This window comes from Bufo gargarizans, chromosome 2 (assembly GCF_014858855.1).
Source record: "Bufo gargarizans isolate SCDJY-AF-19 chromosome 2, ASM1485885v1, whole genome shotgun sequence".
NCBI classification, from domain to species: Eukaryota; Metazoa; Chordata; class Amphibia; order Anura; family Bufonidae; genus Bufo; species Bufo gargarizans.
The window spans coordinates 725325048-725352448 of NC_058081.1; the positions used below are offsets into that span (position 1 = coordinate 725325048).

The 27401-nt window shown below is 45.4% G+C and overlaps 1 protein-coding gene across 2 annotated transcripts; it reads left to right on the forward strand.

Moving 5' to 3' along the window:
• The first annotated feature begins 1055 nt into the window (after positions 1 to 1055).
• On the forward strand, positions 1056 to 27401 carry LOC122927133. Of its 2 annotated transcripts, none has more exons than XM_044278725.1 (6): positions 1056 to 1143; positions 23108 to 23578; positions 23934 to 24141; positions 24723 to 24857; positions 24938 to 25223; positions 27126 to 27401. In XM_044278725.1, exons 2-6 carry the CDS (start codon positions 23134 to 23136, stop codon positions 27219 to 27221), a joined length of 1170 nt encoding a protein of 389 aa, XP_044134660.1. In that variant the 5' UTR covers positions 1056 to 1143; positions 23108 to 23133; the 3' UTR covers positions 27222 to 27401. The 2 variants fall into 2 exon arrangements, with proteins under 2 accessions (XP_044134660.1, XP_044134659.1); XM_044278724.1 differs by lacking the exon at positions 1056 to 1143 and adding an exon at positions 21532 to 21766.

A 27401-nucleotide genomic window follows, 5' to 3' on the forward strand; every position in this document is an offset into this window, starting at 1 on the left:
AGGATCCTACAGAAGGAGAGTGAATGGATCCATAGACTTCAGTCCCAATGAAGCCTTAATGAAAGACTAACTTTTTCATGTTTCCTTTGACGTCTATTTTATTGGGTCACTCACCCTCCCCTACAGACCATCCTGTCCGTTACCAGACCCATTGACCTATCCCTAGGCACTGGTTCCGTTGTGTCATCCTAACTTACCAACATCTAATCACTTGAGTGGCCTGTTGACATATCCCTGGGATATCCCTATTCTACATCCCCAATTCCCCCTCGTCCCCGTCCCCTCTCCCCTCCCCTTCATATCCCTCGTAGCTTTTGAGGCTTTAGTGAATGTATTGCCCCTTAAACTGGGTCTGGTGCGTGAAGCACCGAAGTATTAATTATCGTAAACAGTGAATATCAATAGATTCACTGCTGTGTCTACTTTCCCCTGATTTATCACTATGGGGATAGTGTGTATCGATTATTGCGACCATCTCTTCTGTATTACTGGTTGTCCTCCCTCCACCACCTGACCTTCCCCTAACCTGGTCCCCAGACTCTGGCTTTATGATCACTTTCATCCTATTTGGATCGTGGTCCACTATCAGTGTCACGCTATCGTGCGTTCATTTAATTATACCTGGGACCCATTTTGAAGTTATCTTATTAATAATTTTAAATATCCCGGTTCTATCCCTTTGAATATTTTCATTTTCATGAGCCACTGTTGGATAGCCCTAACATCTTTGAATACATCCCCTGGATCTATAAAAGCAATGCGAGACAGGAAGTCATTTGCGGTCCAACGACCGGATGGGTGATGCGTTCCGGGACTAATTGGTCTGTACTATGTCCTCACCCAACCGGAAGCCCGGCCGGAAGCTGGCGCTCTATCGTGCGCTCCAGAGTGGAACGCACACCCATAGGATTTGCGGCGTCCTGACCGGAAGTTCCTGCCGGAAGTTGATGCTTTGGCGTGCGTTCCACAGTGGAACGCACGTCCACACCGACAGGCCTGTAAGTGGTAGCCACAATTTGGTCCATGTGGTAGCCACCTGGGACCAATTAGGATTATGCTTATAAGGTGGGGATGGCTAGATAGGCAAAGCACTGGACCCTAGGAGGATTAAGATTGGAGGAAGCGCCGCAACAGGCTCTGACTGTGAGTACTCTCTGGACACTTTTTGCCACAAGGTTAAGCTATAGTTATACCTACGTTTTGATTTACGCCTTCTGTCATATAGGTGACCTATAATGAACAAGCCATCTATCTCGGGCAGAGGTCTACCTAATTAGTGACGTATCTGAGGTAGCTTTGTCCTTATACCTTTGGGTTCCGTAAGGTGGTGGTCCCAAGTGTTGGTTTCTCTGTGCATTTACCAGCAAATCCATATGTTTTCATGTTTCAGCTGCACTTATCAAAATATACATGGATGCTCGTCCTGTGGTCCATGACCTGTGTGGCTCTATTGCGGTATATACTGCATTCACAGGTACACCAAGTAACCCCCGGACACAGTGAGTTATCTCCTTTTCTGGGGCTTTAAATGGTGGTGGTTATTCATCAGCTATTTAATAGCCAGTGTTGGTTTTATTGCACAAATACATGTATATATATCTTTCTTTCCACAGAAACCTACCTTGAGTCCTTGATCATGTGAAACATCTGTTTACACATCAGGGGATGCGATACTTGATCTACCTCCTCCTCCTCCTGGGATTATCATCTGGTCCATTTTAAAATTAATCATTGTATGTGAATTGACACCATTGTACTTTGAACGGTGATCTACACCCGTCTTACGGATACCTCATTATAATATGGGTCTCCGTCCGTTCTATTCTTGTTTTTGTTTTTTCATCTGTTTAAATATATAGATTCATTCACCCCCTGATGATCCCACACCGTGGGGGAAACATGTTGGGGTTCGCTAGATAATTTGTCTGTGATATTAAATACTATCATATTAGGGTGTCTTTTAATAGTCAGTCAAGTGCACCATGTACCTCTTGTTGTTAGTACATCATCGGGGCTGTATACATTGGGTATATATCTGTAAAGAATAAATCAAGGCAACTGGACGTACTGTAGATTTCTTGAAAACATTTAACTCGTTCTTCCAACGAGCTTTCTCAATTCTGAGTGACTGTACAAAAATTCTGGGAATAAATATGTAACTGAATCCACATCTGGTAATTATACCCAGCATTGGGTCAAAGGTGTTGATTCCATTATCCTAATTGGAGTCAGTAGGTGATAAAGACTTCCCAGAAAAAGGTGTCAAGACAGCATCGTATGTGGCAGACAATAGATGTCTAACCCCCCCCACCTCTATTCAAGCTTGGCTTCTCCATTTTTACGTAGATGGCCTCCTTCACGCCTCGTTTGTACCAATCGGCCTCCTTATCCAAAACACGTACTTGACTGTCTTCAAAGGTGTGACCTGTTCCTTTTAGATGTAAGTACACGGCTGAATCTTGACCAGAGGTTTTGGCTCTTCTATGCTGAGCCATACGCTGATGTAGTTGTTGTTTTGTTTCGCCGATATACAGTTCTGAGCATTCCTCATTGCACTGGACTGCGTACACAATGTTGTCCATCTTGTGTTTAGGCGTTGGGTCTTTGGGGTGAACCAGTTGTTGCCTCAGTGTGTTGCTGGGTTTAAAGCAAACAGGAATGTGATGTTTATTAAAAATCCTTTTGAGTTTCTCAGACACCCCAGCTACATATGGGATAACCATATTCTTGCGTCTGTCATGCTTCTCGCCCTCACTGGTAGTCTTGGTGGTCTTTCTTCTCCTTCCTTCTGTTTTGACAAAGGCCCAAACTGGATACCCACAAGTTTTAAGTGCCCCTCTGAGGTGTTTGAGTTCCTTCGCCTTGGCCTCTGTGCTGGTGGGGATTTTCTCTGCCCGGTGGTGTAGAGTCTGGATGACTCCCAGTTTGTGTTCTAGAGGATGGTGGGAATCAAATAGCAGGTACTGGTCTGTGTGTGTTGGTTTTCGATAGACCTCTATTCCCAGCTTCCTTCCCTCTTCCACTGTTATAAGACAGTCCAGAAACGCCAGTTTGTTGTTCTGCATATCTTCCCGCGTGAAATTGATGTTGTGATCCACTGAGTTGATGTGGTCGGTGAAAGCCTGTAACTCTTGTTTATGAATTTTAACCCAAGTGTCATCCACATATCTGAACCAATGACTCGGTGTAATTCCCTTGAAAGTGGTCAGGGCTTTCCTTTCTACTTCCTCCATATACAGGTTCGCTACAATAGGCGAGACTGGCGATCCCATAGCACAGCCATGTTTTTGCTTGTAGAACTTGTCCTTATACTTGAAGTAGGTGGTACTCAGACAAAGGTCCAGTAAGGCACACACTTGGTCTGGGCTAAGTTCTGTTCTGCATCCTAAGGTGTTGTCTAATAGCAACTGTTTCCTGACTGTTTCAATTGCCTCTGTAGTGGGTATGCAGGTGAAGAGGGATGTAACATCATAGGAGACCATTGTTTCTTCTGTGCCCAATACCAAGTTCTGGATTTTGGTGGTGAAATCTTGAGAGTTCTGTATGTGATGTTGTGTGTTTCCAACCAAGGGCGCTAGGATTCTGGCTAAGTACTTCGGCCACATTGTAGGTCACAGAGTTGATGCTGCTGACAATTGGCCTGAGAGGGGTCCCGTCCTTATGTATCTTAGGAAGTCCATAAATACATGGATGGGCTTCCCCAGGGTAGAGGCGATGATAAATGGCCCGATCAATGATTTTGTATACATTGGGCATTTCTTTGTGTTTGTCTTGTCTGTCTGTCCATGTAAGAATCCACTGTTAGGCTTTAAACTACCGGCCCACACATAATTAGGGCACTATAGGAGTTGCTAGCCAAGGATCGAGGACAGGGAGTCCCCACCATTAGGGTTCGGGTGAGCCACCATATAAGATGTGGAATTTCACTTTCTCCACGTTGAATTTTAAGAAGTGGAAGAAGAAGTAAGATACTGTATAGCCGACAGACAAGCTGGGATTCTGGACAGCAGGGAAGTGACATCTGGGCCAGAGAGGTAGACTTGAGTGTCCTCATCATAAAGGTGGTATTGGAAGCTATGGGACTCTATGAGCTGTCCAAGGCTGAATGTGTAAATGGAGAAAAGTAGGAGACCCAGGACAGAACCTTGAGGGACACCAATGGGCAACAGTGTCCAAGGCAGAGGAAAGGTAAAGAAGGAGGAGGACAAAGTAATGACATACACCTCTATACCCCGCCCTGGATGTGTCCCTATCCCAACCCAGTTATTTATCACTTGCTTTGGCAAAACTAATTAATATGTATTTAGTCCTGCAAATTAAGCCACTTAGATAATAGATATTAGATAGATAAGAGAAAAACTCCACGGCACTTCCAAAAATGAATCAAATAAAGAATATTTCAATCACCAAACAGCAACGTTTCAGTTCTCTCACTGGGACTTTTCGCAATCGGTTCCAGTGAGAGGTCTGAAAAGTTGCTGTTTGGTGATTGAAATATACTTTATTTGATACATTTTTGGAAGTGCCGTGGAGTTTTTGTCTTTTGTATTTTTGGAGGTTGGATCGCTGTCACGGCCGCTGGCCCCTCTCACATCTTTATGCTGTGCTGCTCACATTCTGTGGACTGTATATTAGATAGAGATCATTTTGCTTTGTAAGAGGAGCTGGAGATAACGAGCAGGAAAGAAAATAGTTTTTGTTTTAGAATAAACTTTTATTGAAAAAAGAAATCTATGGACAAAATCAGAAAATACACAAGAAGATCCAAGAGCCGTGTCGTCAATATTTGGGCGTCTCTGAGGGTCGTACTGAATTCCACACCGACCAGCAGTTGTTTCATCATCTCCACCAGTAGGGAAGGGATTTTACTCACGTTACCTATGGAGAGACGTGAGAACGTAATATTGTCAAGTGATGTACAATATGCATCTTCTACAGATTTGTCAAACTTCTATAAACTTAGAACTAACTTTATACCCCCCCCCCGTTTCTTCTGAAATGTCCTCATTTTTTTTATCTTATTGGCCTTAAAGGGTTTCTACCACTTCGTTTTCACATAATTAGGTGTCAGACACTAGCGATCCGCTAGTGTCTGCTCTGCCAAACAATCCTAATATAATAGCTTTTGGGGCAGCCGTTTAGCTAAAAAAAGAACTTATATTGATATGCTAATGACCCTCTAGGTGCTATGGGGGCGTCATTAGCATCTAGAGGATCGGTCTACCTTCACAAGATGCCGCCGCCCAGCGCGTCCCTCCAGCCCGCCCATCTCCTCCGGAATGCGATCAAGCGGACATCTTCTCGCGCATGCGCCGTGCGCGTCTGTATTCGGCGCATGCGCAGTGAATGTCCGACCGCTTCCCTGCTCAGACATCTCCACTGCGCCTGCGCCGATGACGTCATAGTGCTCCATCGGCGCAGGCGCAGTGGAGATGTCTGAGCAGGGAAGTGGTCGGGCATTCACTGCGCATGCGCCGAATACAGACGCGCACGGCGCATGCGCAAGAAGTCGTCCGCTTGATCGCATTCCGGAGGAGATGGGCGGGCTGGAGGGACGCGCTGGGCGGCGGCATCTTGTGAAGGTAGACCGATCCTCTAGATGCTAGTGACGCCCCCATAGCACCTAGAGGGTCATTAGCATGTCAATATAAGTTCTTTTTTTAGCGAAACGGCTGCCCCAAAAGCTATTATATTAGGATTGTTTGGCAGAGCAGACACTAGCGGATCGCTAGTGTCTGACACCTAATTATGTGAAAACGAAGTGGTAGAAACCCTTTAATAATTAGGATAATTGACAGTAATTTTAGATTCCAACAAAAGTATAAAAGAAAATCCCAATGTATCAATATTAATGATCTGTGCTCTCACCTCATGGCTTCTTTCTTCCTTTGGCACTTCTTGGTCTTCTTTGCTCTCTTTGGACTGTCTTTGTTGTTGATGGTCTGTTGATGCTCGGCCTGGCTCTGTAGGTCGCAGATTGTTGGACAGTCCTCGGACACATGGCCGATCATTGTGCAGGTGATGCAGAATGATATTTTACGGTCTTCGTTTTTGTGGTCCATCTTGCTGCAAATCTCTGTCATGTCAGAGTAAGTGATGAGAGCTTCTGAGTTCCCCAAGGTGCATCTCTGTGGTAAGTGTTGAAGGCCATCAGATGTGGACGGGTCTTTCCATAGTTGGACAGTTACTGACCAATTTCCAGTCCAGAAGCCTAGACCATTGAGGATCTTGGTAGGACCTTTCACTACAGTACAGAAACGTCTCAAGAAGGCAGCAACCTCCTTCCTTGGTGTATGTGGGTTTCTCACAGAAACAGTCACTTCCCTCTCTTCACTTTTATTAGAGCACGGAGAGGAGGGCGATTCAGTTTGCAACGCTTCTTCCATATTGCTTTTAATCTGTGGCATATCAGAGTAAGTGATGAGAGCTTCTGCGTTCCCCAAGGTGCATCTCTGTGGTAAGTGTTGAAGACCATCAGATGTGGACGGGTCTTTCTTCAGTTGGACAGTCACAGACCAGCTTGAATTCCAGAAGCCATTCCCATCCAGGTTCTTCGTAGGATTTCTCACCACAGTGCAGAATTGTCTTAAGAAGGCAATGACATGTCTGACTGGTGTATGTGGGTTTTCAACTAAGACAGTCACTTTTCTCTCCTCTTTTTCAGCAGAGCAGTGAGAGGAAGGGATCTTGGGTTTTGTCTCTTTCTCCATCTCCCTGTACCTTCTGACAGTGATTACTACAGGATATGGAGGAGAAGAATACAAGTATTAAAATGTTAGATAATCTACATTAAAACATGTTTAAGGCAACTTTGATTTTTGTAATTTTTGGGTTGTAATTTTGTATAAGTAGCAGGTAACCCAAAGAAGACATTGTAGAGGTATTAAAGTGACTCTCTGGCCACGTAATGATTTTTTAAACTCTGCATATTTTGTCCCATATAGCTGTTTTTCACTTTCCTTCCCATGGTGTTGACATCATGGCATCCTGACAGGATGTTTACATGCAGAACTTCCTGTTTTACTCAGCTCCCTGCTGGCTTTGCTAACCAATCCCATCATGCTTTGCTCTGTAAGGTTCTCCCTGCAGTAGTCGCACCTCCTGCACCTCTCCTATCCATGTTAGTTAGACAGAAGCTCCCTCAACCCAGAGTCATCAAAATGCTAGTGCACGCCCTCATCATCTAACGCCTGGGCTACTGCAACAGTCTCTTTTGTGGCCTCCCATCTAGAACTCTCACACCCCTTCAATCCATCCTCAACTGCTGCTCGGTTAATCCACCTCTCCCCTCGTTTCTCCTCTGCTTCTCCCCTCTGCCAGTCACATCACTGGCTCCCCATTGCCCAGCTAATTCAAATCAAGATACTAACAACTACATATCAGGCTGTCCACAACCTGTCCCCTCCGTACATCTCTGACCTGCTCTCCAGATACATCCCCCAACGTAATCTCCAATCCTCACAAGACCTCCTTCTCCGTTCTCCTCTTGTCTGTTCCTCGTCGTGTACTACCCCCTACTCTGGAACTTGCAACCTCAGCACATCAGACTCTCCCCCAACATCCAAACCTTCAAGAGTAACCTGAAAACCACCTCCTCAGGAAATCCGACCACCTGCAATGAGCATACTGCCACCCCACAGCCAGACGAGAAGCTTTTACCCCCACCTATTGTGTCTTACCCTTACCTCATGGGCAGGGTCCTCTCCTCCTCTGTGTCAGTCACTTAGATAGTCCACACTTATTCTACTTGTTTTTATATATTAAGTATGTGAACCCCCTGGGTGGGTGACGGCAAATGAATGACTTATAAATAATATAAAAATAAAATAAAAAATTAATCACTTTTTTCCCAGTTGGGATTTGACATTGACGGTCACCACAACCGATCAACCTCCATATTCTGCACAAGGCAGATCACCCCTGGAATCTGAATGGTGGTGATGGGCTGTGGGGTCAGGTAGGTTGTCAGGGCTGTCTGGGCGAGGTCTCTATTATAACAGATATATTACACCCAAACTAAAAACTAGGGTCTAAATGATATTATTCTACGACTGACAGCAGGATAATAGCTACCAAATAGTGATGTCCGGATCATGAACGAATCGTTCTTTTGAATCGATTCAGTTCAGTAAACCGAAAGAGTCGGTTCCTCTGACTGATCCGATCCGTGTGAAGCCGCTCAGTCAGATTAGCATAGAGCAGCAGCAGGCAGTGTAATAGGAGCCTCCAGTGGAAGCTAGCCCCGCCCCTCCCCGCCCTCCAACCAATCAGAGGCAACCAGCACTGACTCACAGCACAGGGGGAGTCGCAGGGACTCAGAGAATCGGCTGAGAGTTTATTAGTTAAAAGAATCGAATGAGTCAGAGACGAGTCACCGAGTCCCTGCCGCCAGGCTCCCTGTCTCCCGACAAGTCCGTGGGGGGAGGGGGGTATAGTATTGCATATAGCAGAGCTGTGTGTGTATAGGGTGCTATAGAGGGGGTATAGTATTGCATATAGCAGAGCTGTGTGTGTATAGGGTGCTATAGAGGGGGTATAGTATTGCATATAGCAGAGCTGTGTGTGTATAGGGTGCTATAGAGGGGGTATAGTATTGCATGTAGCAGAGCTGTGTGTGCATAGGGTGCTTGCAGCAATGTAGCAGAGCAGGAAGCCTGGCAGGGACTCGGTGACATGATTCTTTTAACTAATCAACTCTCAGACAATTATCTAAATCCCTGCAATAACTATACAGTGTAATTACATCCCAGTCTGCTCCACTGCATTCACTGCAGCAGAGCTGTGTTTGCCAGGAGCGAGTCCCTCCAGATCTTCAGTTCACTTGCTTCTGCCGGCTCAGGAAGTGAACCGAAGATTAGATTCATAAAAAAGATCCGAACTTCCCATCTCTACTAACAAATAAAAAAAAAGTAAAGAAAATGTCTATCTACAGGGGGATCGGCAGGTGGGTGACGGCGGATTCACTTACCTTTAAGGTGATGGAGAAGATGAAGCTCAGGGATGTGCAGGATACGGAGGAGTCCTGCAGGGTCTGCAGCAGGTGTGTGTCTGAGCACAGAGACAAGACCCCAGTATTTATCTGAGGAGGAGACGGGGTCCTGTGATTGTCTCCTCCACCATCGTGATTATCCGGAGAGTGAACCTGATTTACATAACACAAGACCATTCAGAGGGTGACGACCAAAACATGACAATACAGGGAGGATCCGCCACTGCCCCCTCCCCGGTCCCCGCACCTTCCCTCCAAAACAGTATCACGGCTGGATGAAATGTCTATCATCTATTATCTATCTATTATCTGTCTATTATCTATCTATTTTCTATCTTTCTATCTTATAACTATTAATCTTACAATCAGTCTGTCTAAGAAATGCATTTCTTAAAGGTTATGTTCATTTTTTGAAAATTGGCTGATGAGCGGGGAATCATACACCTGGCAACTGAATTGAAATATGCAGAAAGTGTTTATTACTATATCCCTATAAACGCCACACGAATATATTGCGTTCCCATGGCAAATGTACCTGCAACATCTTGAGTGACTTTTACCTTCCCAACCTGGGATAGAGACATAAAGGAAATATCTCCTTCTCTGAAATAATAGTCTGGGTATATAACGTGGAGATTTTCGGTGCGATCCATATTATCGATTATACCGATTATTTATATTCATCTTATGTGATTGCTGTTACTACATGTCATTGTCTTTTTATTGTACCGTTTTTATATTGGCTTTTATTATTTTATGGGGATATAGTAATAAACACTTTCTGCATATTTCTATTCGGCTGCCAGGTGTATGATTCCCCGCTCATCATCCATCCCTCCATACGAGCTTGTGGCACCAGAACCACTAGTGACTGAGACACCACAGCCCAGTATTATAGCTATGCTCATTTCTTCTTTTTCCTTTTTAAAGTGTTTGGAGATAAGATACATTTCTCTGTCTATAAAGAAGAAACTGGCAGCAGAATTGGTGAGATGTGAGAGCTGTGATCACTTGTGTTCTGTGCAGTCTGATCTCTCACTGCCGGACGTCTCTCTGTCCGTGTGTCTGTCTCTGTGTAACCGAGATTGTTCCTGATCTGTAACTGTCTCTTTTCTTTCACTGTAATGTAGTTTTCTAGTAGATAAATGATAGATAGAATCCGATAGAATTATCCATCAGACACAGCAGACTCTGTGCAGAGTTCACACCTGTCTGGCCGAATCCCAGTGCAAATCTCATCACAAACTGGTCCCAGTTCATTATCATCCTTGTACTGGATTTCCACCACTGCTACCTCCCAGCATTTCATATGTAGATGACAGGGGCCACCGCCCCAGGGACCGGCGTATAGAAAGTGTATCCGGATAATGCAGCTTTATTACCACAACCGCGCCTGTACATAGACGTGTAAAGTGAGAGTATACAGCAGAGAGCGCGAGTATATAGATCTCCTGATGAGCTGCCCCTCCGCAGTACATGTGTGTGTGGGTAATGGCCGAATGAGCCACTGTACAGAGTCCTGGACCCGGACTATACCTGCAGATATAAGAGAGGAGAGATAGATAGATAGATAGATAATAGATAGATAGATAAAAGATAGATAGATAGATAGATAGATAGATAGATAGATTAATAGATAGATAGATGATAGATAGATAGATAGATATTGTCTGATGTTATAGAGGATAGCTCTCGGAGATGTAGACAGGTCAGTGTTATGTCTCAGTAGAAGACTTTTCTTCCCGTAAATAATAACGGATCTCTGACGGAAATGACTTAAGCAGAACTGAAGCTCAACATAAAAGATCCGGATCATTTTTCCAAAATAATTCTTTGTTCTCCTGAAGGATCAGAAGAACGGAAGACTAAACGCGGATGTGACCGCGGCCTCAGACACTTCCGTTTTCCCGGTGGAGAGACTCTCACGTCTGTTGGACTCGGACTGAGCGCAGAACCTCTCTCCGCGGCTGCGTTTCCTCCGGGAAATGTCTATGTTATGTAATGTATAGATGTCAGTCCACACGACCTCAGAGCGGTGAGGACATTACAGACTCCTACAGGCGAGACACGAGGGAGGTCACAGAAAGATCCGACAGTCCCCTACGGCCAGAAGAAATCGTATATGGAGAACTATCTATAATCTCCGTATATGGGGGGGGGGGACATAATATGGGAGGTGGGGGGACGCCTTAATGTGGGGGGAAGGAGAAGACGGACCCTCCCTTCACAGGAGGTCCTGGGTGCGGTTCACACCTACTGAATGGACTTCTGTTATGTAAATGAGATTTCCTCTGTGGATACAATGGTGGAGAAGACAATCCCATATCTATGTATCTATGTATCCGTGATCAGAAAACAATGAGAAAGAGATGGGAATGTGGTCACCTGCAGCACATCGCACCCTGTTCTGTGTATTCAACGTTTTTCTACTTGTACCAATTTCTATCTAATAGACAGTGAATGAGATATCGGGGAGCTCTGCAGACAAATAGAAACACGGAGCAGAGGAAGCGTCCAACATCCAAATCAGATATAAAAAAGAAAATCCACAGAACTTCCAAAAAATAGTGTTTATTACACCAGGTGCCGCGTTTCGGGCCTCTCCTCTCCTTGCTTGAAAAAGGTTCCATTGAGAGGCCGGAAACGTGGCACCTGGTGGAATAAACACTATTTTTTGGAAGTTCTGTGGATTTTCTTTTTTATATCTGATTTGGATGTTGGACGCTTCCTCTGCTCCGTGTTTCTATTTGTCTGCAGAGCTCCCCGATATCTCATTCACTGTCTATTAGATAGAAATTGGTACAAGAAGAAAAACATTGAATACACAGAACAGGGTGCGATGTGCTGCAGGTGACCACATCCCCATCTCTTTCTCATTGTTTTCTGATCACGGATACATAGATATGGGATTGTCTTCTCCACCATTGTATCCGCAGAGGAAATCTCATTTACATAACAGAAGTCCATTCAGTAGGTGTGAACCGCACCCAGGACCTCCTGTGAAGGGAGGGTCCGTCTTCTCCCCCCCCCCATATACGGAGATTATAGATAGTTCTCCATATACGATTTCTTCTGGCCGCAGGGGACTGTCTGATCTTTCTGTGACCTCCCTCATGTCTCGCCTGTAGGAGTCTGTAATGTTCTCACCGCTCTGAGGTCGTGTGGACTGACATCTATACATTACATAACATAGACATTTCTATCAACGAAGACCCCGGAGGAAACGCAGCCGCGGAGAGAGGTTCTGCGCTCAGTCCGAGTCCAACAGACGTGAGAGTCTCTCCACCGGGAAATCCGGAAGTGTCTGAGGCCGCGGTCACATCCGCGTTTAGTCTTCCGTTCTTCTGATCCTTCAGGAGAACAACAAATAATTTTGGAAAAATGATACGGATCTTTTATGTTGAGCTTCAGTTCTGCTTAAAGGGGTTGTCCAGGTTCAGAGCTGAACCCGGACATCCCTCCATTTTCACCCCGGCAGCCCCCCTGACAGGAGCATCGGAGCAATTCATGCTCCGATGCTCTTCTTTGCCCTGCGCTAAATTGCGTAGGGCAAAGGCATTTTTAAGAGTTCCGGTGACGTTCCGGGGCTCTCCATGGGGCTGACAGGAACCCCGGTGACGTCACCGGCAATGATGGGCCAGTAAAACGGCTAGGGCAGAGCTAAAGCCCGCCCCTCAGAGCCGGTGACGTCACCGAACACACTACTGGGCGGAAGTTACCGCCCGGCAGTGTGTTATTGAAAACAAAAGAGCCCGTGCCCTGCGCGGTTTAGCGCAGGGCACGGGAGCGCATCGGAGCATGAGATGCTGCGATGCTAGGCTCAGGGGGGCTGCCGGGGTGAAAATAAGGGTATGTCCGGGTTCAGCTCTGAACAACCCCTTTAAGTCATTTCCGTCAGAGATCCGTTATATTTTACGGGAAGAAAAGTCTTCTACTGAGACATAAGACTGACCTGTCTACATCTCCGAGAACTATCCTCTATAACATCAGACAATATCTATCTATCTATTATCCATCTATCTATCTATCTATCTATTATCTATCTATCTATCTATCTATCTATCTATCTATCTATCTATCTATCTATCTATCTCTCTTATATCTGCAGGTATAGTCCGGGTCCAGGACTCTGTACAGTGACTCATTCGGCCATTATCCCACACACACATGTACTGCGGAGGGGCAGCTCATCAGGAGATCTATATACTCGCGCTCTCTGCTGTATACTCTCACTTTACACGTCTATGTACCGGCGCGGTTGTGGTAATAAAGCTGCATTATCCGGATACACTTTCTATACGCCGGTCCCTGGGGCGGTGGCCCCTGTCATCTACATATGAAATGCTGGGAGGTAGCAGTGGTGGAAATCCAGTACAAGGATGATAATGAACTGGGACCAGTTTGAGATGAGATTTGCACTGGGATTCGGCCAGACAGGTGTGAACTCTGCACAGAGTCTGCTGTGTCTGATGGATAATTCTATCGGATTCTATCTATCATTTATCTACTAGAAAACTACATTACAGTGAAAGAAAAGAGACAGTTACAGATTAGGAACAATCTCGGTTACACAGAGACAGACACACGGACAGAGAGACGTCCGGCAGTGAGAGATCAGACTGCACAGAACACAAGTGATCACAGCTCTCAGATCTCACCAATTCTGCTGCCAGTTTCTTCTTTATAGACAGAGAAATGTATCTTATCTCCAAACACTTTAAAAAGGGGAAAAAATAATATGAAAAAATGAACATAACCTTTAAGAAATGCATTTCTTGAGACTGATTCTAAGATTGATAGTTATAAGATAGAAAGATAATAGATAGATAGATAGATAATAGATGATAGACATTTCATCCAGCCCTGATACTGTTTTGGAGGGAAGGTGCGGGTACCGGGGAGGGGGCAGTGGCGGATCCTCCCTGTATTGTCATGTTTTGGTCGTCACCCTCTGAATGGTCTTGTGTTATGTAAATCAGGTTCACTCTCCGGATAATCACGATGGTGGAGGAGACAATCACAGGACCCCGTCTCCTCCTCAGATAAATACTGGGGTCTTGTCTCTGCTCAGACACACACCTGCTGCAGACCCTGCAGGACTCCTCCGTATCCTGCACATCCCTGAGCTTCATCTTCTCCATCACCTTAAAGGTAAGTGAATCCGCCGTCACCCACCTGCCGATCCCTCTGTAGACATTTTATTTGCATCTTTTAATTTGGTAGATATTATCCTGCTGTCAGTCGTAGAATAATATCATTTAGACCCTAGTTTTTAGTTTGGGTGTAATATATCTTTATAATAGAGACCTCGCCCAGACAGCCCTGACAACCTACCTGACCCCACAGCCCATCACCACCATTCAGATTCCAGGGGTGATCTGCCTTGTGCAGAATATGGAGGTTGATCAGTTGTGGTGACCGTCAATGTCAAATCCCAACTGGGAAAAAAGTGATTACAAATTTTTAAATTTTTTAATATTTATTTATAAGTCATTCATTTGCCGTCACCCACCCAGGGGGTTCACATACTTAATATATAAAAACAAGTAGAATAAGTGTGGACTATCTAACTGACTGATACAGAGGAGGAGAGGACTCTGCCCATGAGGTAAGGGTAAGACACAATAGGTGGGGGTAAAAGCTTCTCGTCTGGCTGTGGGGTGGCAGTATGCTCATTGCAGGTGGTCGGCTTTCCTGAGGAGGTGGTTTTCAGGTTACTCTTGAAGGTTTGGATGTTGGGGGAGAGTCTGATGTTCTTAGGTTGCAAGTTCCAGAGTAGGGGGTAGTACACGACGAGGAACAGACAGAGGAGAACAGAGAAGGAGGTCTTGTGAGGATTGGAGATTACGTTGGGGGATGTATCTGGAGAGCAGGTCAGAGATGTACGGAGGGGACAGGTTGTGGACGGCCTGATATGTAGTTGTTCGTATCTTGATTTGAATTAGCTGGGCAATGGGGAGCCAGTGATGTGACTGGCACAGGGGAGAAGCAGAGGAGAAACGAGGGGAGAGGTGGATTAACCGAGCAGCAGTTGAGGATGGATTGAAGAGGTGTGAGAGTTCTAGATGGGAGGCCACAAAAGAGACTGTTGCAGTAGCCCAGGCGTTAGATGATGAGGGCATGCACTAGCATTTTGAGGATTCTGGGTTGAGGGAGCTTCTGTCTAACTAACATGGATAGGAGAGGTGCAGGAGATACGACTACTGCAGAGGGAACCTTAGAGAGCAAAGCATGATGGGATTGGTTAGCAAAGCCAGCAGGAAGCTGAGGAAAACAGGAAGTTCTGCATGTAAACATCCTGTCAGGATGCCATGATGTCAACACCATGGGAAGGAAAGTGAAAAACAGCTATATGGGACAAAATATGCAGAGTTTAAAAAATCATTACGTTGCCAGAGAGTCACTTTAATACCTCTACAAGGTCTTCTTTGGGTTACCTGCTACTTATACAAAATTACAACCCCAAAATTACAAAAATCAAAGTTGCCTTAAACATGTTTTAATGTAGATTATCTAACATTTTAATACTTGTATTCTTCTCCTCCATATCCTGTAGTAATCACTGGCAGAAGGTACAGGGAGATGGAGAAAGAGACAAACCCCAAGATCCCTGCCTCTCACTGCTCTGCTGAAAAAGAGGAGAGAAAAGTGACTGTCTTAGTTAAAAACCCACATACACCAGTCAGACATGTCATTGCCTTCTTAAGACAATTCTGCACTGTGGTGAGAAATCCTACGAAGAACCTGGATGGGAATGGCTTCTGGAATTCAAGCTGGTCTGTGACTGTCCGACTGAAGAAAGACCCGTCCACATCTGATGGCCTTCAACACTTACCACAGAGATGCACCTTGGGGAACGCAGAAGCTCTCATCACTTACTCTGATATGCCACAGATTAAAAGCAATATGGAAGAAGCGTTGCAAACTGAATCGCCCTCCTCTCCGTGCTCTAATAAAAGTGAAGAGAGGGAAGTGACTGTTTCAGTGAGAAACCCACATACACCAAGGAAGGAGGTTGCTGCCTTCTTGAGACGTTTCTGTACTGTAGTGAAGGGTCCTACTAAGATCCTCAATGGTCTAGGCTTCTGGACTGGAAATTGGTCAGTAACTGTCCAACTATGGAAAGACCCGTCCACATCTGATGGTCTTCAACACTTACCACAGAGATGCACCTTGGGGAACTCAGAAGCTCTCATCACTTACTCTGACATGACAGAGATTTGCAGCAAGATGGACCACAACAACGAAGACCGTAAAATATCATTCTGCATCACCTGCACAATGATCGGCCATGTGTCCGAGGACTGTCCAACAATCTGCGACCTACAGAGCCAGGCCGAGCATCAACAGACCATCAACAACAAAGACAGTCCAAAGAGAGCAAAGAAGACCAAGAAGTGCCATAGGAAGAAAGAAGCCATGAGGTGAGAGCACAGATCATTAATATTGATATATTGGGATTTTCTTTTATACTTTTGTTGGAATCTAAAAATACTGTCAATTATCCTTTTTATTAAGGCCAATAAGATAATAAAAATGAGGACATTTCAGAAGAAATGGGGGGGGGGGTATAAAGTTAGTTCTAAGTTTATAGAAGTTTGACAAATCTGTAGAAGATGCATATTGTACATCACTTGACAATATTACGTTCTCACGTCTCTCCATAGGTAACGTGAGTAAAATCCCTTTCCTACTGGCGGAGATGATGAAACAACTGCAGGTCGGTGTGGAATTCAGTTCGACCCTCAGATGCCCAAATATTGACGACACGGCTCTTGGATCTTCTTGTGTATTTTCTGATTTTGTCCATAGATTTTTTTTTCAATAAAAGTTTATTCTAAAACAAAAACTATTTTCTTTCCTGCTCGTTATCTCCAGCTCCTCTTACAAAGCAAAATGATCTCTCTATCTAATATACAGTCCACAGAATGTGAGCAGCACAGCATAAAGATGTGAGAGGGGCCAGCGGCCGTGACAGCGATCCAACCTCCAAAAATACAAAAGAGAAAAACTCCACGGCACTTCCAAAAATGTATCAAATAAAGTATATTTCAATCACCAAACAGCAACTTTCCAGTCCTCTCACTGGAACCGATTGCGAAAAGTCCCTGTGAGAGAACTGAAACGTTGCTGTTGATTGAAATATACTTTATTTGATTCATTTTTTTGAAGTGCCGTGGAGTTTTTCTCTTATCTATCTCATATCTATTATCTATCTGGCTTAATTCGCAGGACTAAATACATTTTGGTTTTGCCAAAGCAAGTGATGAATAACTGGGTTGGGATAGGGACACATCCAGGGCGCGGTATAGAGGTAAATGTCATTACTTTGTCCTCCTCCTTCTTTACCTTTCCTCTGCCTTGGACACTGTTGCCCATTCTCTCCTGTTACAAACCCTCTCTTCCCTCGGCATCAGACACCTGGCCCTCTCCTGGATCTCCTTATACCTCACTAACAGAACCTTCAGTGTTTCTTATTCATACACCACCTCATCATCATGCCCCACTCTGTTGGTGTCCCTCAAGGTTCTGTCCCGGGTCTCCTACTTTTCTCCATTTACACATTCAGCCTTGGACAGCTCATAGAGTCCCATGGCTTCCAATACCACCTCTATGATGAGGACACTCAAGTCTACCTCTCTGGCCCAGATGTCACTTCCCTGCTGTCCAGAATCCCAGCTTGTCTGTCGGCTAAACAGTATCTTCATTCTTCTTCCACTTCTTAAAACTCAACGTGGAGAAAGTGGAATTCCACATCTTATATGACAGGTATACCGTGGCGAACCCGAACCCGGTCTATGGTTAAGGTGCACTGTTTTTAGTTGACTCATCTAGTCATCAAAAATTAAAAGCAAATTATGAAGTTTAAAAACAGGCACTCACCATCTAATTTGTTTTAAAATAAAAATATTTTATTAAAATAAATAAATGCCATAATTGCCCGTACAGTCCTAGAGTATACTGTAATTATTGGAGACCAAATTTCTAATCCTAACATTCAGATGTTACAATCAGATTTGCTCATTGATATTAGGGCTGAAACAATGTGTCTAAAATAGTAGAGCGACCGCGAGTGCAAATGTCTTTATTAGAGTTGAGCGAACACCTGGATGTTCGGGTTCGAGAAGTTCGGCCGAACTTCCCGGAAATGTTCGGGTTCGGGATCCGAACCCGACCCGAACTCCGTCCCGAACCCGAACCCCATTGAAGTCAATGGAGACCCGAACTTTTCGGCACTAAAAAGGCTGTAAAACAGCCCAGGAAAGGGCTAGAGGGCTGCAAAAGGCAGCAACATGTAGGTAAATCCCCTGCAAACAAATGTGGATAGGGAAATGAATAAAAATAAAAATAAAATAAATAAAAATTAACCAATATCAATTGGAGAGAGGTCCCATAGCAGAGAATCAGTCTTCATGTCATAGCAGAGAATCAGGCTTCACGTCACCCAACACTGGAACAGGCCACTGTCATATATTTAGGCCCCGGCACCCAGACAGAGGAGAGAGGTCCCGTAACAGAGGATCTGGCTTCATGTCATAGCAGAGAATCAGGCTTCACGTCAGCCACCACTGCAACAGTCCATTGGCATATATTTAGGCCCAGCACCCAGGCAGAGGAGAGAGGTCCCGTAACAGAGAATCTGGCTTCATGTCAGCAGAGAATCATTCTGCATGTCATAGCAGAGAATCAGGCTTCACGTCACCCAACAATGGAACAGTCCATTGGCATATATTTAGGCCCCGGCACCCAGACAGAGGAGAGGTTCATTCAACTTTGGGTAGCCCCGCAATATAATGGTAAAATGAAAATAAAAATAGGATTGAATGAGGAAGTGCCCTGGAGTACAATAATATATGGTTAAGGGGAGGTAGTTAATGTCTAATCTGCACAAGGGATGGACAGGTCCTGTGGGATCCATGCCTGGTTCATTTTTATGAACGTCAGCTTGTCCACATTGGCTGTAGACAGGCGGCTGCGTTTGTCTGTAATGACGCCCCCTGCCGTGCTGAATACACGTTCAGACAAAACGCTGGCCGCCGGGCAGGCCAGCACCTCCAAGGCATTAAAGGCTAGCTCTGGCCACGTGGACAATTTGGAGACCCAGAAGTTGAATGGGGCCGAACCATCAGTCAGTACGTGGAGGGGTGTGCACACGTACTGTTCCACCATGTTAGTGAAATGTTGCCTCCTGCTAACACGTTGCGTATCAGGTGGTGGTGCAGTTAGCTGTGGCGTGTTGACAAAACTTTTCCACATCTCTGCCATGCTAACCCTGCCCTCAGAGGAGCTGGCCGTGACACAGCTGCCTTGGCGACCTCTTGCTCCTCCTCTGCCTTCGCCTTGGGTTTCCACTTGTTCCCCTGTGACATTTGGGAATGCTCTCAGTAGCGCGTCTACCAATGTGCGCTTGTACTCGCGCATCTTCCTATCACGCTCCAGTGCAGGAAGTAAGGTGGGCACATTGTCTTTGTACCCGGGGATCCAGCAGGGTGGCAACCCAGTAGTCCGCACACGTTAAAATGTGGGCAACTCTGCAGTCGTTGCGCAGGCACTGCAGCATGTAGTCGCTCATGTGTGCCAGGCTGCCCAGAGGTAAGGACAAGCTGTCCTCTGTGGGAGGCGTATCGTCATCGTCCTGCGTTTCCCCCCAGCCACGCACCAGTGATGGGCCCGAGCTGCGTTGGGTGCCACCCCGCTGTGACCATGCTTCATCCTCATCCTCCTCCACCTCCTCCTCATCCTCGTCCTCCTCCTTATAGATAGTTCTCCATATACGATTTCTTCTGGCCGTAGGGACTGTCTGATCTTTCTGTGACCTCCCTCATGTCTCGCCTGTAGGAGTCTGTAATGTTCTCACCGCTCTGAGGTCGTGTGGACTGACATCTATACATTACATAAAATAGACATTTCTATCAACGAAGACCCCGGAGGAAACGCAGCCGCGGAGAGAGGTTCTGCGCTCAGTCCAAGTCCAACAGACGTGAGAGTCTCTCCACCGGGAAATCCGGAAGTGTCTGAGGCCGGGGTCACATCCGCGTTTAGTCTTCCGTTCTTCTGATCCTTCAGGAGAACAAAAAATAATTTTGGAAAAAATATAGGGATCTTTTATGTTGAGCTTCAGGTCTGCTTAAAGGGGTTGTCCAGGTTCAGAGCTGAACCCGGACATCCCTCCATTTTCACCCCGGCAGCCCCCCTGACAGGAGCATCGGAGCAGTTCATGCTCCGATGCTCTTCTTTGCCCTGCGCTAAATTGCGTAGGGCAAAGGCATTTGTAAGAGTTCCGGTGACGTTCCGGGGCTCTCCATGGGGCTGACAGGAACCCGGCACTGATGGGCCAGTAAAACGGCTAGGGCAGAGCTAAAGCCCGCCCCTCAGAGCCGGTGACGTCACCGAACACACTGCTGGGCGGAAGTTACTGCCCGGCAGTGTGTTATTGAAAACAAAAGAGCCCGTGCTCTGCGCGGTTTAGCGCAGCGTACAGGAGCGCATCGGAGCATAAGATGCTGCGATGCTAGGCTCAGGGGGACTGTCTGGGTGAAAATAAGGGTATGTCCGGGTTCAGCTCTGAACTCGGACAACCCCTTTAAGTCATTTCCGTCAGAGATCCGTTATATTTTACGGGAAGAAAAGTCTTCTACTGAGACATAACACTGACCTGTCTACATCTCCGAGAACTATCCTCTATAACATCAGACAATATCCATCCATCTATCTATCTATCTATCTATCTATCTATCTATCCTCTCTTATATCTGCAGGTATAGTCCGGGTCCAGGACTCTGTACAGTGACTCATTCGGCCATTACCCCACACACACATGTACTGCGGAGGGGCAGCTCATCAGGAGATCTATATACTCGCGCTCTCCGCTGTATACTCTTCACTGTATTCTGTTTGTTTGTCTGTGTCCCTTCACATGTCACCCACCAGTGACACTTTTTAATGAATAATATAATAAAAGTGAAGTATTATTTTGCACTTGGGTCAAGATAGGTTTCTATTGCCCTCATAGGCATTTGTAAATACAGTGGTGGAAATCCAGTACAAGGATGATAATGAACTGGGACCAGTTTGTGATGAGAGTCTGCTGTGTCTGATGGATAATTCTATCGGATTCTATCTATCATTTATCTACTAGAAAACTACATTACAGTGAAAGAAAAGAGACAGTCACAGATCAGGAACAATCTCGGTTACACAGAGACAGACACACGGACAGAGAGACGTCCGGCAGTGAGAGATCAGACTGCACAGAACACAAGTGATCACAGCTCTCACATCTCACCAATTCTGCTGCCAGTTTTTTCTTTATAGACAGAGAAATGTATCTTATCTCCAAACACTTTAAAAAAGGAAGGGGGGGGGGGGGGATAGAAAAAATGAACATAACCTTTAAGAAATGCATTTCTTAGACAGACTAATTCTAAGATTGATAGTTATAAGACAGATAGATAATAGATAGATATATAATAGACATTTCATCCAGACCTGATACTGTTTTGGAGGGAAGGTGCGGGTACCGGGGAGGGGGCAGTGGCGGATCCTCCCTGTATTGTCATGTTTTGGTCGTCACCCTCTGAATGGTCTTGTGTTATGTAAATCAGGTTCACTCTCCGGATAATCACGATGGTGGAGGAGACAATCACAGGACCCCGTCTCCTCCTCAGATAAATACTGGGGTCTTGTCTCTGCTCAGACACACACCTGCTGCAGACCCTGCAGGACTCCTCCGTATCCTGCACATCCCTGAGCTTCATCTTCTCCATCACCTTAAAGGTAAGTGAATCCTCCGTCACCCACCTGCCGATCCCTCTGTAGACGGACATTTTATTTGCATTTTTTTATTTGGTAGATATTATCCTGCTGTCAGTAGTAGAATAATATCATTTAGACCCTAGTTTTTAGTTTGGGTGTAATATATCTTTTATAATAGAGACCTCGCCCAGACAGCCCTGACAACCTACCTGACCCCACAGCCCATCACAACCATTCAGATTCCAGGGGTGATCTGCCTTGTGCAGAATATGGAGGTTGATCGGTTGTGGTGACCGTCAATGTCAAATCCCAACTGGGAAAAAAGTGATTAAAAACTGCTTCATTCTTTTATATTTATTTATAAGTCATTAATTCCCTAAAAAGGGGGTTCACATACTTAATATATAAAAACAAGTAGAATAAGTGTGGACTATCTAACTGACTGATACAGAGGGGGAGAGGACGCTGCCCATGAGGTAAGGGTAAGACACAATAGGTGGGGGTAAAAGCTTCTCGTCTGGCCGTGGGGTGGCAGTATGCTCATTGCAGGTGGTCGGATTTCCGGAGGAGGTGGTTTTCAGGTTACTCTTGAAGGTTTGGATGTTGGGGAAGAGTCTGATGTTCTGAGGTTGCAAGTTCCAGAGTAGGGGGTAGTACACGACGAGGAACAGACAAGAGAACGGAGAAGGAGGTCTTGTGAGGATTGGGAGATTACGTTGGGGGATGTATCTGGAGAGCAGGTCAGAGATGTACAGAGTATCTTGATTTGAATTAGCTGGGCAATGGGGATCCAGTGATGTGACTGGCAGAGGGGAGAAGCAGAGGAGAAACGAGGGGATTGATGGGGTGTGAGAGTTCTAGATGGGAGGCACAAAAGAGACTGTTGCAGTAGCCCAGGCGTTAGATGATGAGGGCGTGCACTAGCATTTTGAGGACTCTGGGTTGAGGGAGCTTCTGTCTAACTAACATGGATAGGAGAGGTGCAGGAGATACGACTACTGCAGAGGGAACTTTACAGAGCAAAGCATGATGGGATTGGTTAGCAAAGCCAGCAGGGAGCTGAGGAAAACAGGAAGTTCTGCATGTAAACATCCTGTCAGGATGCCATAATGTCAACACCATGGGAAGGAAGGTGAAAAACACAAAAAACTGCTATATATGGGACAAAATATGCAGAGTTTAAAAAATCATTACCTGGCCAGAGAGTCACTTTAATCCATTTACGATGTCTTCTTTGGGTTACCTGCTACTTATACAAAATTACAACCCAAAAATTACAAAAATCTAAGTTGCCTTAAACATGTTTTAATTTAGATTATCTAACATTTTAATACTTGTATTATTCTCCTCCATATCCTGTAGTCATCACTGGCAGAAGGTACAGGGAGATGGAGAAAGAGACAAAACCCAAGATCCCTTCCTCTCACTTCTCTGCTGAAAAAGAGGAGAGAAAAGTGACTGTCTTAGTTGAAAACCCACATACACCAGTCAGACATGTCATTGCCTTCTTAAGACAATTCTGCACTGTGGTGAGAAATCCTACGAAGAACCTGGATGGGAATGGCTTCTGGAATTCAAGCTGGTCTGTGACTGTCCAACTGAAGAAAGACCCATCCACATCTGATGGTCTTCAACACTTACCACAGAGATGCACCTTGGGGAACGCAGAAGCTCTCATCACTTACTCAGACATACCTCAGATCTGCAACGGAAATCCAGGCCAGAAATTCAATGACTCTCCAAGGAAAACAACCTGCAACCTTCAGGACCAGGAACACCATGTTGACAAGGAGTGTCCCAAGAAGAGCCATATGCAGCTCAAAATAAAGCAAGGTGGGATGGTACCACAAACAACTCTTACCATGTTTTCCTAAGATAACACCATTAAAGGGTGTTCTGCTGTTAGGGTTAACAGAAATGAGACGTAATATTCCCATGTCCTCATGTCAGTAGGCACTGGCAGCCCTTCAGAACAGAACATACTTGATATAACTCATGGTTCTAACTATTATATAGGTGGTGCAGATAAAGAGGCCCCCTCTGTCCCCTTACAATGTCTTTAAGGGTTTTCTCACCATAGACAATATTTAAATATCTTATAGGTGGGAGTCCAATATATCGGGAATATTGGCAAATAGGGATATTTTACTCTACAATAAGTAACATTTGCTGTTTCCCCCCCCTCCAGATAATATGGCTGTGTTGTCTTCTATACCAGTGGAGATGAGGGACGAACTGCTGGCCGGTGTAGAATACATCAAGACTCTTGCAAACAGATTCCAGAATCTGGATCCTGTCATGGTTGACTTGTTTGGGGAAAAACTAGCAGAGAGACTTTGTCAAAAATATACTGGGCACTGGTATCCAGAGAAGCCCATGAAAGGACAAGCCTACAGGTAACTCATGAGGTTTTTACTATAGTACTTTTGTTTGGATTTCAGTGGATATTGTTTGATTGCCATCTCCCAAAAAATCTCATATTAGTATTTTAGCATCTCCAAAAAAAAATACCATATTGTTCTATTAACATCTACAAAAACTGTATTTGTCCGTTGGCATATGAAATATTTCCCACATTGGCCTAACAGAATCTTGCAAAACTTCCCATATTGGTCCATTGGCATTTCAAAAATTTCCCACATTGGTCTATTACCATCTCCAAAAACTTTATGTATTTGTCCATTGGCATCTCAAAACCCCCCATAATGGTCAATTCATGTCTCCAAAAACCTGCCACATTTGTCTATTAGCATATCCAAAAACTTCCTGTATTTGTCCATTGCATCTCAAAAAAATCCTGCATTGGTTTATTGACATCTCCGAAAATTTCCATTTTGGTTCTTCAGCATCTTCAAAAACCTAAATTGGAGCATTGACATCTCAAAAAAATTCACATATTGGTTCATCAGCATCTCCAAGAAACTCCCTATTTCTTCCATTGGCATCTCCTCTTTAATGGCTGATTTTTACATTTCAGGTGCATAAGGATTAACAGACATGACAGGGATGAGAGCATCTTGGAAGCATGTTCCCATAGTGGCCTAAAATATCATGAACTGACCCTGCCCAAGGAGATGACCTTGTGGATTGACCCTTATGAAGTCTCCTGCCGGTAAGTAGTCTCCATTCTTATAACAGTCAGGTTGGTGGTCGATAATTTCCAGTACTGATAACTGATCTATCTACGGACAGGCTAAGAGAAGAGAGTAATCCGTACACAGTGGCCAGGTTCGATCTGAGGACTCCTCACCTTCCAGATCCTTCTTCTAGAGTTCTCAACTCTAGTTATGCTGATTGCTCCACACCCACACCAGAAGAAGACAGTTCAATAGGCAGCTCATCACTCCCATCATCTCCAAGTCTTAATGGTGAGGACAGTGACAGTGGGATAGATGTCAACTGTGATAGAACTACTACCCCTCCAATGTCATGTAGTCCAACAGAGGAGCACATCTGGAGGAACCCAGCAGTAAATCAGGTAAGAAAGCCTTTACTAGAGCGGTGACTGTGCATAGTGAGGTTGGTCCATGTTGTCTTCATGTGATAGCCGACGCTGCTCCACAGCAACCACTGGTGCAGATTTACATGGAACTAATAGTCTGACAGTGCCGAGGAGCAACGGCAGCTATTATAAGTACATGAAGAAACCTAGAAAGTGGAAATCTCATTGTGATCCACAATACTCATGTCACTGTGGGCACCGAAAAATATAGTTGGGGCACAGGACAGTGAAATACTGACACTTGGGGAGCGGGACATTGACACTGACACTTGGTTGTCACGGCCACGGTTATGGCCGTGACTCCTTGGGAGCCGCATACTGTTGCCCGCGGTTTTTGGGTTGTTGTTTCAGCCGCAGCTTGAGGCGTCATGTTGTTGGCCTCAAGTGCGGTTGCCGCGGACAACAGCTATGTGTGCGGTTCCCTTGGAGTTGTGTGCGTCTTTGTAAGCACTTGTAGTTTGTCTGTGTGCACTCTGTGTTGTGTGTGGTGTGAACTGTCATCCGTTCCTTCACTGTGGCTGTCCGTGGCAATGTTTGGTTGATTGTGTACATGTGGTGGCAGTGTCCCGGCCTTTGGGCTGACTCCCAGGACACGGTTGCCACCCATGCCATTGCCTGCGGCAACAGCCACAGTGTGTTTGTTGAGTTGGACACTTCCTCTTTAAGTTTTCCCTTCTGTGGTGTTGGAAGGGTTAACTCCCTTCCCAGTGTGTGTGTGATGTCACTGGGTGTGTCCGACTGTGGGGTGTGGCTTCTTGGCCTATAAAGCCTTAGTGTTTGGCATGGCTCAGGAGGTTGCTTCAGTCATGCTTTGCTGGAGCAGTATCCTGTGCTTCCCATCTGCCAGTGAGAGCCACCCCTGTGGTCATAAACAAGGATATTGTCTCATGATGTTTATGCCATGTTGTATGTGATGTTTTGTTGGGACTTTCTTGTATTATTCTGTGCAGCCATGTATCTGGGTTCCTGTGTGTGGATGAGTTTGTGCTGAGTTCTGTTTGTTTATTTGTGGACTTCAGCTTGCCTGCACACGGATCCAGTCAGCAAGGCTGTGGCAGGTGGCTGGAACTAGTGCAGTACCTGCCATATACATAGGCCTGCATTTGTTCCCCATTCCCAGCAGCTTGGCCATTGAGACTCCTGCTCCTCCGTACCTTGGAGGAGTAGGTTGTCTTACCCAGCTCCTAGCTCAGGGATCTGCGGAGGGTAAGTCAGGGCTCCGAGGTTCCTGCGCATGGGTCCTCCTACCTTAAAGGGAACCTGTCACCGGGATTTTGTGTACAGAGCTGAGGACATGGGTTGCTAGATGGCCGCTAGCACATCCGCAATACCCAGTCCCCATAGCTCTGTGTGCTTTTATTGTTTAAAAAATTTGATTTGATACATATGCAAATTAACCTGAGATGAGTCAGAGCTTGAAAATATGACTCTTCTCTGGTCACACAAGTAAGATATGACTCTTATGTTAATTTGCATATGTATCAAATCGTTGTTTTTTTTACACAATAAAAGCACACAGAGCTATGGGGACTGGGTATTGCGGATGTGCTAGCGGCCATCTAGCAACCCATGTCCTCAGCTCTATACCCAAAATCCCGGTGACAGGTTCCCTTTAAAGGTCGGTCCATGCAGGTTAGGAGTTAGGGTCAGGTTAGGGACGCTGTAGGAGGTGACCTGCTCCCTATCTTGTTCTCATGGCCGAGTAGCCACATCATCATCTGGCAACACACGGCTGAGGGTTTCCCCCATCCTCAGCCGTGACATTGGTTTACAGGATTGTGACACAATGACACTTTAGGTTCAAGATGATGACACTTGGGGTACAGGATGTTGATACTTTGGATTCTCCATGACTTATTCTTTATTCTTGTCTTTTAGGACTCCATATTCAGAATGTCGCCTCCTCTCTGGATTCCAGCATGGAGTGCTCCCCAGTTCTGCCACCCAGACCCCCAGCAGTTTCACTGGTTGTAGATACTGTGAGGAGCAGTAAACATTGGGGATGTATATGTACTGTGTAGACTATGGGGGTGTATATGGTGTATACTGTGTAGACTATGGGGATGTATATGGTGTATACTGTGTAGACTATGGGGGTGTATATGGTGTATACTGTGTAGACTATGGGGGTGTATATGGTGTATACTGTGTAGA

Excerpts from the sequence above, each read along its gene's own strand:
- LOC122927133 (XM_044278724.1), top strand. The coding sequence starts at position 21,571 with ATGGTCTTGTGTTATGTAAATCAGGTTCACTCTCCGGATAATCACGAT. Across the intron at positions 21,767-23,107 it reads TCTTCTCCATCACCTTAAAG|TCATCACTGGCAGAAGGTAC; the intron begins GTAAGTGAATCC and ends CATATCCTGTAG. Across the intron at positions 24,142-24,722 it reads ATGAAAGGACAAGCCTACAG|GTGCATAAGGATTAACAGAC; the intron begins GTAACTCATGAG and ends TTTACATTTCAG.